At 38.3% G+C, this 20,547-nt stretch overlaps 1 protein-coding gene across 2 annotated transcripts in view; it reads left to right on the top strand.

Annotated features, from left to right (window-relative positions):
• The window catches only part of Cfap299 (cilia and flagella associated protein 299), a 513,995-nt gene that overhangs the window by 480,588 nt on the left and 12,860 nt on the right, over positions 1-20,547 (top strand). The window contains exon 5 of one of the 2 annotated variants that reach the window (XM_028873155.2): positions 16,952-17,081. The exons of the other annotated variant lie outside the window; for it this stretch is intronic. Within the exon in view, the coding sequence (XP_028728988.1) occupies positions 16,952-17,081 (130 nt within the window). The remainder of the gene's footprint in view (positions 1-16,951; positions 17,082-20,547) is intronic. 2 annotated transcript variants of the gene reach the window in all.

Raw genomic sequence — 20,547 nt, forward strand, 5'->3', positions numbered from 1 at the left:
TTAAAGAAACCACAGGTGTAGTTCCCACTCACTTCCCTAGCTGGTAGTACCATTTCCATCTAGTCCACTGTGGTGCTATTGTGTTCCCCAATATATTGTATACCTTAATAAACTTATCTGGGGTCATAGAACAGAACAGCCACTAGATAGACATAGAGGCCAGAAAATGGTGGCACACACACCTTTAATCCTAGCATTCCAGAGGCAGAGATCTATCAGGATCTCTGTGAGTTCAAAGCCACACTGGTAATAGCCAGGCATGGTGACACATGCCTTTAATCCCAGAAAGTGATGGCAGAAAGCAGAAAGGTATATAAGGCATGAAAACCAGGAACTAGAGTCTTGTTAAGCTTTTAGGCTTTTGAACAGCAGTTCAGCTGAGATCCTATTGTATGAGGACTCAGAGGCTTCCAGTCTGAGGAAACAGGATCAGCTGAGGAATTGGCAAGGTGAGGTGGCTGTGGCTTGTTCTGCTTCTCTGATCTTTCAGTGTTCACCCCAATACCTGGCTTCAGGTTTGATTTTTATTAATAAGACCTTTTAAGATTCATGCTACAGTCCACCAAAACCAGGAGCCTAAATAGGAGCCTAAATATTACCTACTATACTTCTTAATAACTTTTCCCACTGCTGCCCTCAATAACTCCCAAAGTAGCTTTTTCTCCTGCACAATAACCTAGAATGTGTCCACAAATCTAGACTGAGTAACTAAAAACAGTTCCTGAATTTATCAGTCTCCTGCCTTCTAAGCCCATGGAACTTTAACCTGCCCTCTACCCACCACTGGGATGGTCTTTCTAAAATATGTGCTGAGTCGTGTTGCTCTCATGTGTATAAAACCCTCAGATGCCCCCATCGCCTGCTGGGTAAAGACACATTGTTGAAACCTGTTCTCCAGATTTCCATCCAGTTGCTTTCTTGGGCACTTGCTTCCATTTTCTACTCCATCAATGCCAAGTCATTAGCCACTCTATCCTTAGGGGTCTCATCCAGTTGTTCACCAGATTCCCTGCATCTCATCTACTTGGAAATGTGTGTCTTCCATCTCTAAGCCCGTCACTCCCCCAGGCTGCATCTTACCACTCAGTTATCAGCCCCAGCATGCCTCTGTCTAGGAAGCTAAGCTCTTCTCATCCTTCAGTCTGGGTAAGATCTCTTCCACCTTCCTATTGAACTCCAAGGCACTTTTATCCTCTGATTTGTTTCTTTGCTCCCGTGAATGAATTCATAAGCCTGGGACTGCATTGTATCACTCATTTGGTTACAAACACCTACAAGTGTAACACATGCCCTCTCCATTGACACCAATGGACAAAAAGAAAAAGAGTGAATGAGTGAAGGAACCAATGCAACTTCTCTCGTCTCTTCATCATGATCTAAGCTATATGTCCTAGATAGCATGCTCCTCTTGTCCTGCAGGAAAAAATGGGGAGGAGGGGGGAGACTTGAAACCATAAAACCCCCAAGTAGCCTTATTTGGTTCAAATTTATCTTTATTGGAATCTCCAAGTTGGCCCTGTAGAATGGGAGGAGAGAGAGCAGCAGTGTCTGATACAAGGATTGGTAGCTTCAAATTCAAGCTAAACACTTGGCAAAACTGTAATGATGATGATGTTGTCTATTTGTAGATGCTCTAGATGAGGAAGAGCACCATCTCACTCAGTCAACAGCCCTAGTGCCTGCATAAGCAATTGTTCCTATAAGAATCTACTCTCTCAGCATCTATAGCAGGCTAATGATCTATGTGAAGTAAGATGGGGCTTTGGAAAAAGAGAGGATCTATACTCACTCTTTTGGGTTAGCAAGGAAATCTATGTTAAATTTAATATCCCAAGCCCATGTTCACCTGCTTGGACCAAGAAAATTTCAAAGATTTCCAGTCTTGCTCTAATATATGCTCCAATACATCTAATCAAATAGATTGAGCATAGCTTTCGAAAGAGGTCATCCTGCATCCTCCCTGAGCTGAAATGCCTGTTTCCTGGGACGGCCTCAACAGTGGAGGGGCCATTGCCTCAAGACATTTTCTTTGGGCTCATTCCCCCTGTTTTCTTCCCCTGAGATTCACTCTGAGAGAAGAATGTTTATAGCTTCCACGAAAAAGCAGAACTTTGGGGCCAGTTTGAGAAAATGGATATGCACTAATGATTAGCAAAGCCCAGCAAGAAAAAATATGCATCTTAAAATCATAGGCTAGACATGGTATTGCTTTAGTTCCTCCTAAAGTACCTAGCTTCTTCTGTAACTTCAATGTTTTCTCCTATAAGTGACATTATGGTACATAATATACATACCTTGCCTCTCGTGCTCTTTGTAGATATTAAGCAAGAGAATATAAGTTGGAGTTTCTTATAAGTTCCTAACAGTGTTCTGTAGGAGTATCTGGGAAATGATGAGATGTGGTCAGTCCACTGATGATGTCTCTTTACTGTGACAAAAATAGTGGACCAAAGCAACTCAAGTAAGAAGAGTTTATTTTGGTTCAGTGTGTAAGAGAGGTTTATTGTCACAGTGGCAGGACGGGTGGACATAGCCTCAGGAGCTGAGACTGCTGGCCACAATACTTCTGGAGTCAGGAAGCAGACAATAGATGGGACGTGGAACCAGATCATAAGACATCAGCTGCTGCCCACAGTGTTCCACTTCCACTACCAAGGCTCCATAACACAAGTCTTAAAAGGTCTTATAATAATAATAATAATAATAATAATAATAATAATAATAACAACAACAAAATGGAGCCGGGTATTGGGGTAGATTCTGAAAGATCAGAGAAATAGAACAAGCCAAGCCACAACTTCTTTTTTTTTCCTTTGGTTTTTTAAGACAGGGTCTCTCTGTGTAGCTTTGCGCCTTTCCTGGAACTCACTTGGTAGCCCAGGCTGGCCTCGAACTCACAGAGATCCGCCTGGCTCTGCCTCCCGAGTGCTGGGATTAAAGGCATACGCCACCACTGCCCGGCTTCAAGCCACAACTTCTTACCAATGGAAAATCCTCAGCCAAAAAGAGCTACTTCCTGTGTACTCATGCCTTATATACCTTTCTGTGCCCTGTCATCTTACTTCCTCTCTCCACCCAGCTACATCACTTCCTCTTTCCACCCAGCTCTATCACTTCCTGTCTGTCTGTACAGACCTCCAGAACTCTATGGTTAACTATTGCTGGGATTAAAGGCATGTGTCACCACACCTGGCTCTGTTCCCAGTGTGGCCTTGAACTCCCAGAGATCCAGACAAATCTCTGCCTCCAGAATGCTAGGATTAAAGACATGTGCTACCACTGCCTGACCTCTATGTTTAATATAGTGGCTGACTTTTTCTTCTGATCCCCAGATAAGCTTTATTGGGGTGCACAAATAAAATATCACCGCAAGGCCCCACCTCCCAAAGGGTATACAACCTTCCTAAAAGAGCACCACCAGCTGTGCACCAAATACTCACACACATGAGCCTCTCAGGGGTAGTTCACATTTGCACTACATGTGCCTGTCTGTGACACCTGCTCATCCTGGCTTCCCTTCCTCCAGGATGCTGCTCTGAACAAACCTTCTGATTTAGTATTTTGGCCGTAAATGACCACATAACTCGGTGATTATAGAACCAGGTGCTGGCAATCTTACTTGGCCTTGCAGTTCTCAATCCACGACTGCAACTGGGAAGGATGTTCCTAACACTTTCCAGTGGCACCATTAAAAGATCTTTCATAACTCCTAAATCTGCAGCCCAACTATAAAGAAGTCCGGGAATGGGAATATCTTCTGTTTCCATTCTTCTTTTTTCTGTTGTTGGGAGATAGGAAGAAAGAATTCCAGATGCCCTACTTCAGATCTAGAGTCCCAGTGAGGAAGTCGGCTCAAAGAGGAGGAGTACAGAAGACGTTACAGAATTCTTCATCAGAATCTCTAGCTTTCTGAAGAAAAGAATTCCATGGAGGTGGCCTGAGAAACTTACAAATCAGGGTGCGTTATTCTTTATCCTGAGGGCCTACAATGGACAAGTGTCCCTCAAATCATAGTCCATTCCCTCTTCCTCGATGGCTTCCAACAGCCAGCTCCTGCATCTACTAGTACCACAATTTTTTGTTCAAAGTACATGACATGGTGAGCAAGCCAGTGAGGTCCACCTGTCAGCTTACCAGGATGAGAATTTGTAATGGTGGCTAGCTGGCAATAAAGTCATCTTTTTGTTTACCTGCCAGAAAAAAAAATGTAGATGAGTCAGCCTATGAGCTCTCCTTGGCATCTTCATTCTGAGCATACCAAAAGCAATATACTCCCAGTCAAAATTCAGTCACAGCAGGAGAAAATTAAGAACCAGATTTTGCAATTGATTCAATTCACAGCAGGTTACCTTCTGCCTCATCCTGGAGGGTACTTTTCCTATAATGCTCAACACTGATGGATATGTGTTTCCTAGTTCTTCTTTTACCCAACTTTCATTGGCCTTTCTACCTGAAATGCATGGTCCTGCAGCTTCTCAACAAAACAAATCCAATTAGAAATAGATCTTTACCAGAAGATACCATTTTAAAGCATTGTGCTCTACAATAACTGATTTCTTTCATTTGTATTTTTCAAAATACAAATTTCTTTCATTTTCTACACTGTATTATAATATTCTCTCATTTTTTTGTTCCTTCATAGTCTATGAATTCCTTGAAAAAGAACTGTTTGCTTTTACTATTTTGTGCCCAGGAACATTCCAGCCATGGAATCGAGGCTCAAAATCTTATTGAATAAAGTAAATGATCTTTCTGAGAGTATCTGTCCTGGGAAATTTTTGTGTTCATAGTTATTCTTCTAATATTTACAGTGGATTTTCCAATAATGATATACATATATATTCCAAACTGGAATATGCATTTATTAAACAGCTGATTGAAATTAAAGACACAGTATATAGCCATGAATAAGAGCCAAGTTAACTCTTATAAGAGCACTAAACTTTAAATTTCATATTATTACCAACCAAAATAATTGATCAAATAAATATTTTTCATGGAATATATTTCAGAAAAGTTTCATAATAAAATATTTTACTACTGTGATATTATCTTAAAAATAGGAAGGGAGAGCTAGAATATTTATTATTCTAGATTAAATTTTATGTCTCTCTACCACAACTGCAATTCCATGTAATATAATTTTTCCACAGCAATAAAATAAAATAAAAAGGATTAACCATAAGAAAACATGCTTTAACACTGTTTAAACATCTTTATCACATTTTGGCAAATCTATGGCAAAATTTTGGAAGTAGTTTACATAAATATTGAATAAATCAACTTTAAATCAGCAATATTGAAATGGTTTTTGGTGTGGAGGCCACACATTGCTATTTAGTCTGGGATAGAATATGGGCTTACTCTTACACTCTTGGCACCATTATTAGTAACAGCCCATTTCATTCTCACAAAAGGTCCTAGTTTGGGCAATTAAATTATGAGACTACCCACCTCACAGTCTGTCTACAGAGAGGGGACAAGAAGATACAATAGTGTGACATTTAAATATACCCAGGAGTGATATAAATATCTTCTGACTTTTATACTTTATAAATTATGTGGGGGCTGGAGAGATGGCTCAGCAGTTGAGAGCACTGGCTACTCCTCCAGAGGACCTGGGTTCAATTCTCAGCACCTACCTGATAGCTGAGATCACACAGTGTTTGTGTTTCCATGTTGATGCAGTGAATGCCCAACGTCATGTTGTCACAAATTATGACAGTTTCTGTCTTTTAAGGGAGAGCAATATTTCTGTGTGTGTTTACCTTTTTTTTTTTTTTACTTAATGGCTAATATTCCCTTATAAGTGAATACATATGACATTTATCTTTCTTGGTCTGGGTTATCTCACTCAGGATGAATTTTTTTTCTAGTTCCACCCATTGGCCTGCAAATTTCATTTTACACACACACACACACACACACACACACACACACACACACACACATATTCTGAGTAATACTCCATTATGTAAATGTGCCACATGTCTTTAACCATTTTTCTGTTGAACATCTAAGTTGTTTCCAATTTCTGGCTGTTATGATTAAAGTCTCAATGAACATGTTGAGCAAGTGTCCTTGTGGTAGGATAGAGCATCCTTTGGGTGTATGCCCAAGAGTAGTATAATTGGGTCTTGGGGTAGATCAATTTCCAACCTTCTGAGAAACCTCCATGTTGATTTCCATAATGACTGTACAAGTTACACTCCCACAAGCAGTGGAGGAGTATTATCTGTGCTCCACATCCTAGTCAGCATGTGTTATCACTTGTGTTATTGATTTTAGCCATTCTGAGAGGTGTAAGATGGAATCTCAAAGTAGTTTTGATTGGCATTTTCCTGATGGCTAAGGATGTTGAACATTTCCATAAGTTTTTCTCAGACATTTGATATTCCTCTATTGAGATTTCTCTGTTTAGATCTATACTCCATTTTTAATTTAATTATTTTCTTTGTTGATGTCTAGTTTCTTGAGTTCTAGTTTCTCTAGTTCTTGGGTATTAGGCCCCTGGAGGAAGTAGAGTTGGTAAATCTTTTCCAATTCTAAAAACTGCCACTTTATCCAATTGACAGTGTCCTTCGCCTTACAGGAGCTTTTCAGTTTCCTAAGGTCCCATTTATTGTCTATCTTAGTGCCTGTGTTCTTGGGGTTCTGTTCAGAAAGTCATCTCTTGTGCTTAGTCCTTCAAGGTTATTCCCCAGTTTCTCTTCTACCAGGGTCAGTATATCTGGTTTTATGTTGATCCACTTAGACTTGCGTTTTGTACATGGTGATAAATATAGATCTATTTGCATTCTGCTACATACAAACATCTAGCGTTGAACAATTGTTGAAAGTGCTGTATTTTTTTCAGTGTGTATTTCTGGCTTCTTATTTTTAATCAGGTGTTCATATGTATGTGAATTTATGTCTGAGCCTTCAGTTTGATTCCACTAAACAACATGTCTTTTTTTTAATGCCAATACCATCTGGGTTTTTTGTTCTGTTTTGTTTTGTTTTTGTTTTTGTTTGTTTCTTTTGCTGTTTGTTTTTGGTTGTTTGTTTTTGTTGTTGTTGTTGTTTCTCCGGGTTTCTCCGTGTAGTTTTGGTGCCTGTCCTGGATCTCACTCTGCAGACCAAGCTGGCTTCAAACTCTCAGAGATCCCCCTAGCTCTGCCTCTCGAGTGCTGGTATTAAAGGCATGTGCTACCGCTGGCCAGCCTCCATATGGTTTTTATTATCATAGCTCTGTAGTACAACTTGAAATCCAGGATAGTGATATCTCCAGCATTCTTTTATTGTTCAGGATTGTTTTAGCAATCCTGGATATTTTGTTTTGTTTTGTTTTGTTTCCATAAGAAGTTGAGAATTGTCCTTTTGTGGTCTGTAAAGAATTCTGTTAGAATTTTTATGGGGATTGCATTGAATTGCTTTTGGTAGCATGGCTATTTTTACTATGTTAATCCTACTGACCCATGAGCAGCTATATAATTTTTCAAATGGCCTTGATTGTTAGTTGTCCATCTCTATATTCCCTCCTTTAACCTTCTCTTCCACCCCCTCCCTACTTAATCCTCCTATCCTGGTTTCTCCTTTGTCTCTCCATATCAATATATTCTATTTCCCCTTCCTTGGGAGATCTCCTCCTCCTCACTGATTCCTTACTAGGTTCCTAACCTCTGTGGTTATTACAGTTGTAGCACACATCAAAAGCTTATATCTACATAGAAGAGAAAACATACAGTATTTCTTTCAGGGTCTAGGTTACCACACCGAGGATGATTTTTTTTCTAGCTTTATCCATTTACATGTAAATTTTGTAATTTTATTTTTTGACAGTTGAATGATAGTCCACTGTGCAAATGTACTATATTTTCAGTATTCATTCATCAGTTGTTGAGTATCTGGGCTGTTTCCCATTTCTGGATACTAGGATAGTACAGCAATGAACACGGATGAGCAAGTGTCTCTGTAGTAGGATGTAGAGTCCTTTGGGTATATCCAAAGAGTGATACAGCCAGATCTTAAAGTAGAGCTATCCCCAGCTTCCTGAGGAACCACCACTTGATTTCCATAATGACTGTACAAGTTAACTTTCTCACCAGCAATAGAAGAGTGTTCCCTATACTCTACACCCTCACCAGCATGAGCTGTCATTTGCTTTATTGATCTTATCCATTCTGACAGGTGTAAGATGAAATCATGAAGTAGTCTTGATTTGTATTTCCATGACTAAAGATGTTGAACATTTCTTTGTTCCTCAGCCATTTGTATTTCATCTTTTGAGGACCTTCTACTTAGTTCTGTACCTCATTTTTAATTGGGTTATTTGTCTTATTAGTATACAATTTTTTAAGTTCTTTGTATATTCTAAATAATAATCCTCTATCAGTTATGTAATTGATAAAGATTTTTTCCCATTCTATAGTGCTGTGGGATGGTCTGTATGTCAAATGTGTTGCTCTGATTGGTCAATAAATAAAACACTGATTGGCCAGTAGCCAGGCAGGAAGTATAAGTGGGACTAACAGAGAGGAAAATTGAGAGAACAGGAAGGCAGAGGGAGTCATGCCAGCTGCCGCCATGACAAGCAGCATGAGAAGATGCCGATAAGCCACAAGCCATGTGGCAAGGTATAGATTTATAGAAATGGATTAATTTAAGATGTAAGAACTAGATAGCTAGAAGCCTGAGCCATTAGGCCAAACAGTTTAAATAATATAAGCATCTGTGTGTTTATTTTATAAGTGGGCTGTCGGACTGCCGGGGCTTGGCGGGACCCAAAGAGAAAACTCTGCAGCTACACTATAGGTTGATGCTTTGTCCAAATGTGTCCTTTGCCATATAGAATAGTCTCAGTTTCATGAGATCCCATTTATTAATTGTTGAATTTAGTGCCTGTGCTTGTTCAGAAAATCTTTTCCAGTGTCAATATGTTCAAGGCTATTCTATGCTTCCTCTTCTATCATATTCAGTGTATTTGGTTTTATATCGAGGCCCTTGAACCATTTGGTATTGTTTTTTGTGCAGTGTGGTGAGTATGGATTTATTTGCATTTTTCTACACACAGCCATCCAGTTTCATGTGTGCCATTTGTTGAAGATGCTGTCTTTTTCTCTAGTGTGCATTCTGGCTTCTTTGTCAAAAATCAGGTGTCCATAGAAGTGTGAACTTATGTCTGAGTCCTCAATTCAATTCCGTTGATCAATGTGTCTGTATTTATGCCAATGCTGTGCATTTTTCTTACTAAAGTGCTATAGAACAACTTGAATTCTGGGATGGTGATACTTTTCAGTAGTTCTTTCATTATTTAGGATTGTTTTGGCTATATTGGTTGTGTGTGTGTGTGTGTGTGTGTGTGTGTGTGTGTGTGTGTGTGTTAGTGTATGTGTGTTTTCATATGAAGTTAAAGATTGGTTTTGGGATTTACATAAAGAATTATGTCGGGATTTTGATGGGGATTACACAGAGAATGGAGATATTTTAATCAGTCTACATCTGGTATTTTTAGTATACAGACAGATAGTCAATGGATAGAGAACCTTGTGGTTATTGGCAAGTGTTTTGTGAATCAGAAATAGGCAAAGGCATTAGGAAATGGTTATGCATTACAAGAAAAAAATGTTGAGCCATGAGCCAAGTAAGGTAAAAGCAATAGTATAGATAAGCTAATAAAAATTACTATATACCAACTAAAAGTAACCAGAGAATGAAAACTAAAAGGAGCATTTGGCTTAGAGTCTACACCCTGAGTCTGAGACTCTTCAGGTGTACAATAGATACCTGAACTTTCAACTCTAGCTTTTTTGTCTGTGTAGTAAGGATAATAATAAAAATGTGAAATGTTGTGATTATAATTATTCACACATAAGAAGTAACAACATAGCTTTGGACATTACTAGGAGACACAATCTCAACAGCAAACTCTCTTCCTCTGGCTCTTACAATCTTTCTTTCCCCTCTTCTGAAATACCCTGAGCCATAGGTGTAGGGGTATTTTGTAGATCTATCCATTGGGACTGGGTTGAACAACTCTGAATTTTGGTTGGTGTGGTTTTCCGTAACAGTCTCCCAAGAGGGAGAAGGGAAAGGAGAAATGATGTAATTATATTATATCAAAACAAAAGAAAAAAACTTTTAAAAAAGGAAGTGGCATAGTACATTTAGATATGAGATATAAGTATTCCTGTATAATTTTCTATGACAAGGACTTTTTCATAGTTACTGTCTCTTTAGAGACATTCTTCACATTCTCTCTGCATCATGGAATTATTCTGAAGTATTATCCTCACTTTCTTACTTCTTTCCCACATGTGTTCTTAAAGAACTTAGTCTTCTTTGGTAATCTTTTTACATCCTCCCTTTTATTCTCTATTACCTGACTTTTCTCCTATTATCATTATGAATGATCCCACCATAATATCTTTCAAAGTGTCAATTTTTTTTTTACTGATTTTTCATACTTGATCTAATTTGTAAACCATTTCTCACCATTGTGTATGTTGATATGTTTGTTTGATTGGTTATTGTTTGTTTCTGTTGTGCTTGGAGATTCAGCATGATAGGCAAATATTCTACCTCTGACAGTGAAATCTCCATCCTCTGTTGTCTCTTTTGAAAGTGTGCTTTTGTGATATATCTCCCCCTCCCTCCCTTCTTCCTTCTCTCCCTTCTTCCCTCTCTCCCTCCTCTCTGTCTTTCTTCTGTAAGATGACCATGCTGATTCTTTTTGATTTCTGGTTATTTCTGCATCGATATGCTGGATTTTACCATTCGTTTCTATTTTATAACGTTTGTGTTCTCAAATTTCATCCTTTATTGCATACTCTTTGGCCATGTCGCTCTTACCGTTGAATTTAGATACTTGTACTGATACCACAGATACTTCACATCTATTATTTCATCACAAAATGCCTTAAAACTTCTAAAATTCATATACCACGTTTGTGCAATTAATATGCATTTGGACTGGATAGTGTGCCAGGTGTGAGCTTGGAGGAAGTGTCAGAAACAGAAGAGTAAACAACAAAAAACAAGCTCTCTGCTTTCATTTTCTTGGGTGTTTTCCAGGGATTTCAAAGTTCAGTCTGTTCAGATGTGAACTGAAACTGCTCCTTCTACACTCAGTTCCTTCTTCTGCATTTTATATCTGAGTAAATGCTTCCCTTGCTTAGAGAATTCAACAGAAACATCAAAGTAAATCTAGACTCTTGTCTTGTCTTTGTCACTCACATAACCAGTTTGTCCATCCATGAGCCTGGTTAGTATCTTCTCAAATCCAGTCCTTTGTTTTCAGCTTTATGTGTATAATTCAGGATTGCCTGAACTAGTTTTGCTTGCTCTCAAAGCAATTATCCACACGGCTTCCAAATTTTTCTTTCTGAACCTACACTTTGAGCAAATTGTTTCATTGCTATAGTTCTTTTTCATGGCTATATTCTAGAAACAGTTTGGTCATTGCCTCAGTTCATCATCTAGGAAATGCTGTGGTCTGTGTGTCCTCCACCATCATCTTCCCTAACATTTGTTGTTTGTTTGTCTTACATGGCCCAAATAAACTAAAACTGGTTTTTTGGGAAAGTCTTATCATGTTTCATGTGCCCATGCCTTTTCATATGGTCTCTTTATCTAAAATGCTCTTTCACCATCTTATGAACCTGGCATGTGATTTATAAAGACTTACTGTAACCCTTACTTTCACTACAAAGCCTTCCAGCCCTTGACTTTGGACAGCAAGAATATATGCTCTTGTTCCTCTTCTATAAAACTTGCATGATGCTCACATATGTCTTCTATTTTCTGGTGCCGAGAAAGGACTCTTTCTCCTTGATTTTCTATTCTTCATTTATTCATAGCTTATCCTCCTCCTTGATTGGACAGTGGACTCTAGGGTATGTAAGCTGCAAAATTCTAGATGTCTGGAATTTAACTGTAAATTTAATCTACTTCAATATTGCATTTAATCACAGAGAAGATAAGGATCTAACCTATTCAAGAATTTTGATTTCCCAGTCTCCTACTCCTGTGTTTCAATCAACTAAAGACTTAATTAAATTATTTAGCTGACCTGAAGACAAAGGGAGATAAAAGCACATGGATGGGTACCGAGGGCTTGTGCCTGTATCATTAATAAGTTATCGAGAGGATTCAGATTTGTATCAGAAGGATCATGAAGAACACACAGTGCTAGCATTTTTTTATGTGTAAAACCTTTGTATCCACAAAACATTTTCTTTCATAGAGACATATTAACTATAGAACCTGACAAGAATGTCATGTGTACTAATTAGTGTTGCTATAGAATATTTTAGTTTGTTTTTAATTAGAGTTGTTTGTATATATTGGTGTTCTGCTTGCATGTATATTTGGTGCCCATGGAGGGCAGAAGAGGGCACTGGATCCCCTGAAACTGGAGTTACAGACAATTTTGAGCCATGATGTGGGTGCTGGGAACTAAAGCTGGGTGTCCTGAAAGTGCAACCAGTGCTCTTAACCCCTGAGTCATCTCTAGCCAACCCCCCAAAGCTAATGTTAAATTTAAAACCTTATGAATTAAAAAATATCTGGGGATTCTTTTTAATTTTTTTTATCTCCCTTGTCTTCAACATCTAATAATATATTGTCTTTCCCCCCAAAAAGTATGATACCTAGCAGATGCCAAAAATTAAAGAAAATTTTTTTTATCTTATCCCAGATTTTATTTAAAAAAATTAACTTAAATTGTTTGGGGAAAAAAGTGAGCTTTAGATATAAGGATAAGAACAACATTAATGACATAAAAGCTTTTCTTTGAAATTAAAATTGTCAAATTTGTCTTCCCCAGGGGTGAGACCCTAATTGGTTATCTAATACCAAGTGGTCATCCCTGTAGACATTTCCTTTAGATATATACATGCATGCAACACTAAATTGCCACAGCAGGTAGTATTATATATGTATTCATATACGTGTAACACATGTAACAATAATACTAAGAGAAAAAGAGGCTGTGAATTTGAGAGAACTGCAGTGGTCTTGGGGTGAATATGGGGAAGGAGATGGAAGGGGGAAATATATAATTTATAATTTAAAATAAATTATATGATTTGTTTTAATTTAAAATAAAACAAATTTTATAATTCATATTTGCAAATAAAAAAACAGAATTGTTGCAAAATTTGGCAAATATAAAAGCCAGCAAAGCTTGAAAATTATTCAATAAAATTTAATACTTTATTATTTTTAGCTATAATTTTGTGCTTTTTTTAGTTGACATGATTATTGTTTCTAGATTTCTTGTTGACTCAAGAACATCTGAACATTTCAGGAAACTCGCATTGGAAATGAGAATGTCTTATCATTGTTAGTGTTACTATCACCGGGAACCCAGAGAATCAAATGGAAGAAATAGTTAGAACTAATAAGAAGCTTACTTCAGAATAGCTGTATGCAAAATAAATATTTACATAAGAATAAACACCAACATACATCTTCCTGAAGATAGGCACCAAATGTAGACAAATTTTTAAACAGTCTTATTAAATAAGAAACACAGAGCCAAATACAGAGGTAATAGCCAAAGAGATCAGAGAAATAGTGAAGACCCATGATTAGCCTTAGCTTACCACCATGCAGTAGCTTGCCCAGAGAGAGAGCTTCTTCCTGTCTAAACTGCACTTTTATTGTCTTCCTGTTCTGCCTTCTCATTGGCTCTAAGCCCAGCCACATGACTTCCTCATCACTGCCTGTCTATACTGACCTCCAGGTCTCTATGGTTGGTACTGGGATTAAAGACGTGTACCACCACACTTGGCTGTGTCCTTGACCACACAGAGACTCTGCCTGCCATGTGATAGGATTAAGGGCATGTGCTACCACAGCCTGACTTCTCTCTATGGCTCCCTATAACCTCTGATCTCTAGGCAAACTTTATTAACATACAAATAAAATATCACCATAGTACCCACTTCATAATAATGATGTACGGAGCAATGATAATATATAAAACTCCAAAGAATAACCTGAAATTTAAGTTCTTCCCAGCTAAGTTATTCATCCAACTAATAGTAGGTGTTTTTTTTTTTTTTTTTTTTTTTTTCCTCCAGGCATCATCGTAGGCAGAAAAGACTAGATGTATTCACACTAGGGATTGAAATCATGGAGCAGCAGATTATACACTTAATTCCAAGTCATAAAATAAGACTAGGAAGAAACACTAGACAAAATTTTTATTTTTGTAAGATTCACAATGGTATAAAGTTTGTTTCACCAAACATTAAATATTCTACAATTTTTTACTAAGCATCTTTTTAATACTGGTATGAACAGAGCGTGGAGAAGCTTGGAAACACACATTATCATTTTTAAAACATTTATGGTAAAAGAAGCATCGCTAATCATTGCATGGAGGAGGAGTGAGTTGACAAGTAATGCTAACAAGTGCCCACATGTTGGAGCCATACACTGTATATGATTTCCTTTTTTTTTTTTTTTTTTTCAAACGTAGAGGCCATGCCAAACCTTAGTACGATCGGGCTAGCTCAATCCTTTAGTCCTCATGTTTCATGGGACTCCACATATCTTCAGCACCTAGCTTCCTGTCCTCTCCTTTTAGCTGGTTAGAAGGAGAGGAGAACGTGGATGTCTGTATAGATACCGATGGAAAGTGGCAAATATGACTTCTGCGCATGCCCCATTGACTAAATCTCTACCGTGTGTTTGCACAGAAAGGAAGAGTTGCCCGTGGAAAAAAGTAAACATTTGTATGTCGGTAACTGGCTATCCTCTGTCGAAGAGCTTCCCAAAGCTGAAGCCTGCTCTGGAGAAGGGAGCAGGGCATGTGAGCAGGAGGACTCTTAAAACCTGGGGGCGGGGACATTTCCTTGTCCATCCTCTGTGTACAGGGGGCTGGTGCTGTACCTGATTCCTGGGGTTGGTGAGAAACTGAGGCAATCCATTGGGCTTACAACAGGACCCAGCACCTGCTGTTAAGTAATTCTCCTATTAAATGCTGATCATTAGATAGGAAAAACGACAGAAAAATGAAGCTACTTAGGAGGAGAAGGCATTGGCAAACCAAATGGTTTCACCAAAAGCACCGTGCACCACACAAATTCAATTTCTTATATGAAGAGTATTTTTAATAAAGCCTGACTGGGTTTCCAGAAGGCTTAACCTGATGTCTGAGCAACAAGATCGGAATGCGCGATATAAACCATGCCACTGTAAGCACAGTTATGACTCAGGAGCCGTGATGGGATTATCTATATCTTTATATCTCATAAATAATTATTTAGACACATATGTCAAGTTTGAAAGTCACATCGTGTCCCCCATTCTAATCTAGCAATCTCTTAACTGAAAGTCAGTTAGGTGAGGTCAAATTATCTTCTTTCTTCAGGTGAAACTGAATTAGAAAGCCTAGATTGGAAGGCTGCACTGTCAAACCAGCTGCCAAGTCGCTGCTATGCATTTGCCATTAAATCCCCAGAACTCAGCCTTTCCCCTGCTGCCCGTGTCCTGTTGGAGACTGAGCCTATCATGCTAGTGTTATTCTTGGGTACCAGCGCTGAAGGGTGGGCAAGGATGGTGAGATACCCAAATCCAAGCAGGAGCTTCCTGGTGCTTTCTAAGTAGTGGCGAAAGCATAGACAAAGCCATTTCTTCTCACCCCACCTCAGAAAGGGTAGCCATTCTCATGCAGATCTACCTGCCCAATGACAGAAAGCACAGGATATGGGCAAGCGGTTCTGGGTATTGGCAATTTACTGTTTTCAGATAGTAACACAAAGGTGATAGGTAATACCTAGGTTTCCCCAAACAACGTAACCATTCAGAGAGAATTTAACCAGTGAAAACATCTCCTTCAGAAGAAGGAAAGAAGAGTAGTGGGCCAAACTGAGAGGTAGAATCTGGGTAAACTTATGAAAAAGACAGCAAGGGCTGTAGAGATGGCTCCACAGTAAAGAACATGGACTGCTTCCCAGAGGACGCTAGCTCTGTTCTGACAGGTCCCAACCACCTTTTACTACAGCTCGAAGAGATCTGACACCTCTGGCCTCCCCATATACCTGGACTCACACAAAATGAATCTTTTTAAAAGTACATACTACAAATATTTGAAAGCTAGGTCTATAAACCATACACTCACCTTGCTCTTTGCCATTTTAAAAGTGAGCATACCATTTAAAATGTCTGGATAAGAGTAACACACATTAAAGAAGATACACTGAGAAGTCCTTCAGTTTAAAGAGCAGTACTGTATTCAGTGTTGACAAGTACAAAAACAACATGTAGAAAAAGCTAGAAATCCTCCATAGAATGTTTTTAAAGATAAAATGCTGGAATACTTGGATAGTTGAAAGAGCATAGGTATGCTTTGAAACACACAAGTTTGAGCTGGAATGTTATCCATATGACATGTGACTTGCAATACCTTGACCATGCTGGTCACTTTTTCTAGCCTCCTGTCCTCTGAAATGAGAGCACCTTCATAGGGATATCCTCTTAGAATACACCAAAACATGTCTATCCTATGATAACCACTTAAGCGTACAGTTCCTCCACTCCCTGGGAAATGAATCAAAATAGAAACCCTGGAAGAAAAAAATCAATGTGAAATTGTTTTGAATGGAAAGAGGTGACTTCGTCTGCCCTTCTCTCCACTAAACAGTCTTTTTATACCCTGAAGAGTCTACAGTGGAACAAATAATCTTAAATTGCATCAATTTTCTCCTTGACTTCCTGTGAATATAATACTAGAATAAGTCCTAAGTTACAGTGTCCAAACCAGGAAATCATGTAAAATCATTATAAATATGTATCTAAATGATTGGGGAGTAACCTCACATAATCTTTCAGCTAGAATTCAAATTTCAGATGTGTTCTTCATAGTTATTCTTGGGGATGAACTGTCCCAAATATTTTCTGAAGTGTGTATCATTTTAATGTGTTAGACATCTAAATTCTTTAAAAATGTTTATTTTTATAGCTTTTACAACTGGGACAATCATATTGCTGTTTGCAACTCAAGTCCAAATTATCAAGTGCTTGCTGACAATCCTGAAGGCTTACTTTTTAAATATAAAAGAGACAGAAAAATTCTCAATGTTGACCCAAAGGTAATCATGACTTATACTCACCTATTTCTTCAAAATGTGTTATGTTTCTACTTAGTCAAAAAATCTCTTAAATGTCTGACACCTTTAGGCTTGGAAGTTTTGTGTGTTTGTTTTGTAATTTAGAGATGAAAAATTGCTTTGAAGCATGAACATTCACAATGAAAGAAAAGACAAGGAGAGAAGAGCAAGGGAATAAAGGAGAGGAGGGAGAAAGGGAGGGGGAGGGAAGGAAGTATTCCTCAGAAGTTTGGAAGATTATGAGAAGAAAGAGTTCATGTGGGATTGAAGTAGAACTTCTAAGTGGGAAGATTTCTCCCTGCCTAGAGCATAATTAGATTAGAGAGAAGTTGATCGTCTGTTTGCTCTGATCCTTAGGGGTCTAGACTTTACATTGGAGGTATCAGTAGAGAGGGATTCTTAACCTTGTATTTGTACCCTTGTGGTGCTTTGAAATAAAATGGCCCCAAAGGGAGTGGCATTATTAGGAGGTGTGGCTTTGTTGGAGCAAATAGGTCACTGTGGCAGGGGGTTTTAAGGTCTGAATGCTCAAGCCACACCCAGTGTCTCAGACCACTTCCTTTTGCCTGCACAAGATGAAGAACTCTCAGGTACTTCTCTAGCATCATGTCTACCTGCACACTGCCATGCCCCACCATGACAATAATAGACTGAACCTCTGAACTGTAAGCCACACAATTAAATGTGTCCTTTATAGGAGTTGCCTTTGCCATGGTCATAGTATCTCTTCACAGCAATAGAAACCCTAATTAAGACAACCCGGGATTCTTATCCTTCACTATATGACTAACATTGAAAAAAATTGTGACAGAAAAAGCCAGGCAATATGGTTTTTACCTATAATCTCAGTAACTTGGAGAATCAAGCAGAGGCTTGTTATGAAGTAAGACCAGCTTGAGGTACACAGTGAACTCTAGACCAGCCTTAACCAAAGAGAGAACCTGTCAAACAACAAACAACAATTGAAAAATAAATATATCTGTTAATATACTTCTAAGTATTACTTTAGAAAATGTTTCATTAAAATATTTTGAAGACATGGCCAATGATACTTAAAATTTTATCAAGAGCAAATATTTACATCTTAAATGTTTTCAAAAGTTAAAATCACATCATGAATTTTGATCATCATTTGTATGTCTAAGGATAAAAGTTAAAATTTTGAGTAACGTTATATGCTGGAGTTGTTTAGGTGTTTATTAACTTTTGTTAATAACTTTTGCCTTTGATTTTCATTCGGGTTTGTTGTTGGTGTTGTTCATTCACATGACAGTCTAACAGGCAAAGGCAAGGAAAATAATGTTCCAGAATGAAAAAACATAAGAATTATGTAACATGCATGTGATAGAGGCAGAGAAGCCAAAGGCAAAGTATAGGCAGATGGATTCTAAATCTTTTTCTGAAGGTTTTAGAGAAATAAAGTCAAAAACTCATTTCACATTCACTTAACACACATTCTGTCATACACAAAGTGCTCAATAACTAAGGGTCCAAAGAATGAATGAATGAAATTGTACAAAAAATCGTGTTGATTGTGATCACATTCAAATTGGAGAGCATATCCAGCTGGACAGAAGCTGCTTGTCTTCTGCTTCTCAATCTAGACAGTCGCATCCAAGGTTGGACCTTGAACCAGGACCAGTGTGAACTGTTCTGGATCCCAAATAGTCTCCATGCATGGATGAAACAGACCACTGGAGAGACATGAAAATATACAAAAGTTATACTCTTGCTGCCTTTGAATAAAATTTCCCAAAAGTTTCTGCATAAATGTCCTCATGTTCCATGGCTCATGTGTGGCTAGATGTGACCTATCCAGCTGTCTGAAAGTCTGGGCAGTGTCCTATTTTTTTTTTTTTAGGTCTCCATGTGCTGTAGGATGGTCTGTATGTCAAATTGCTCTGATTGGTTAATAAATAAAACACTGATTGGCCAGTGGCCAGGCAGGAAGTATAGGCGGGACTAACAGAGAGGAGAATTGAGAGAACAGGAAGGGAAGAGAGACACTCCCAGCTGCCACCATGACAAGCAGCATGTGAAGATGCTGGTAAGCCATGAGCCACATGGCAAGATATAGATTTATAGAAATAGCTTAATTTAACATATAAGAACTAGATAGCTAGAAGCCTGAGCCATTAGGCCAAACAGTTTATGCAATATAAGTCTCTGTGTTTACTTGGTTGGGTCTGAGTGGCTGTGAGATTGGTGGGTGACAGAGATTTGTCCTGACTGTGGGCCAGGCAGGAAAATTCTAGCAACACCCATGCACCTAACTGAAAAAAAAAAAATATGGGTTCTGGGTCCAGGGAAAGGAGATATTGGATAAATAGCTAAGGAGCTTCTATGCAGTGCCATGTTCTTTAGAGGAAACGCTACTCCTTTCTTTACCACAAATGAGGAACTGGAAACTGTGGAAACTGTGGGGCCACATTTATGAGGAATCTCGGAGAAGAATAAAGCTTGTTAAAAGGCCTTCTCTGTAGCAGCACCTCCTGTGTAAAATGTCAACATGTGATTAGATGATGTTAGGACAGAAAGCTGAGCAAACAGCCTTTACAGAGGTTTTCCTCTAGAAGCTAAGAGGTATATTTAAGGAAAACCTCAAATTATTAACAACTTCACTATGACTTTGTGGGAAAAGTGTTTAAATAAGTTTGAACAACACATTATTTGACCTACTTCGGGGCTCTGTTTCAGTTAATGGTGTACTTGAAGTACACACGTCCTGAAAAGAGTTTCATGAGCTCTGAGGAATCAATCATACAATTACTTGAACATGTTTAACAAAATCTCTCACTTCCAAAATCATTCATGAAATCAAACTTCATCAACAATATATAAAATACTCAATTTCCTCTATTTTTTAGGAAAAGAATTTAATTTGATGGAAAAAGTCACTAAATCTTGGAGAAAGAACCAGTTCATGAATACTGAGTCAAAAATGAGTCAGTGAGCCATCTGTTGATAACTGAGTAATTTCTTAATTATACAGGTTTCAATTGTAGATTAATGTTATCTGTTTGATCTCCAGAAAGATAAAATTGATGTCAGACTTTCTAGAAATAAACACTAGCCTCAACATCCAGAAATAAACTTGAAGGCCACTACTCCCTTACCCATGTTGCCTTGACAGACTCACATCGTCTTCCTGTGTGCCGACACAGAAGGAAGTGGAGGGTTTCTGGTTTTTGTTTGATTTGTTTAACTCTGATCTCGCGAATCTCTCAAATGCACCAGCTCCATGTTCAAACTTGGTCTTGACCGAGCCCAAGAAGAACAAACTCCATGATTCCATGCTTGCCCATGACCCACACAATTCAGAAAGCTTCTCCCTGGAAAAGCAGTAACCTAAGAGGTATGGCCTTCTCTTCCCAAATAGAAGTAGAATAACACAGACTTTAATTTTTATAATAATTTTTATAATCTAGGCATTAAATTTGCATGTGTG

The sequence above is a fragment of the Peromyscus leucopus genome, chromosome 10, assembly GCF_004664715.2.
Source record: "Peromyscus leucopus breed LL Stock chromosome 10, UCI_PerLeu_2.1, whole genome shotgun sequence".
NCBI classification, from domain to species: Eukaryota; Metazoa; Chordata; class Mammalia; order Rodentia; family Cricetidae; genus Peromyscus; species Peromyscus leucopus.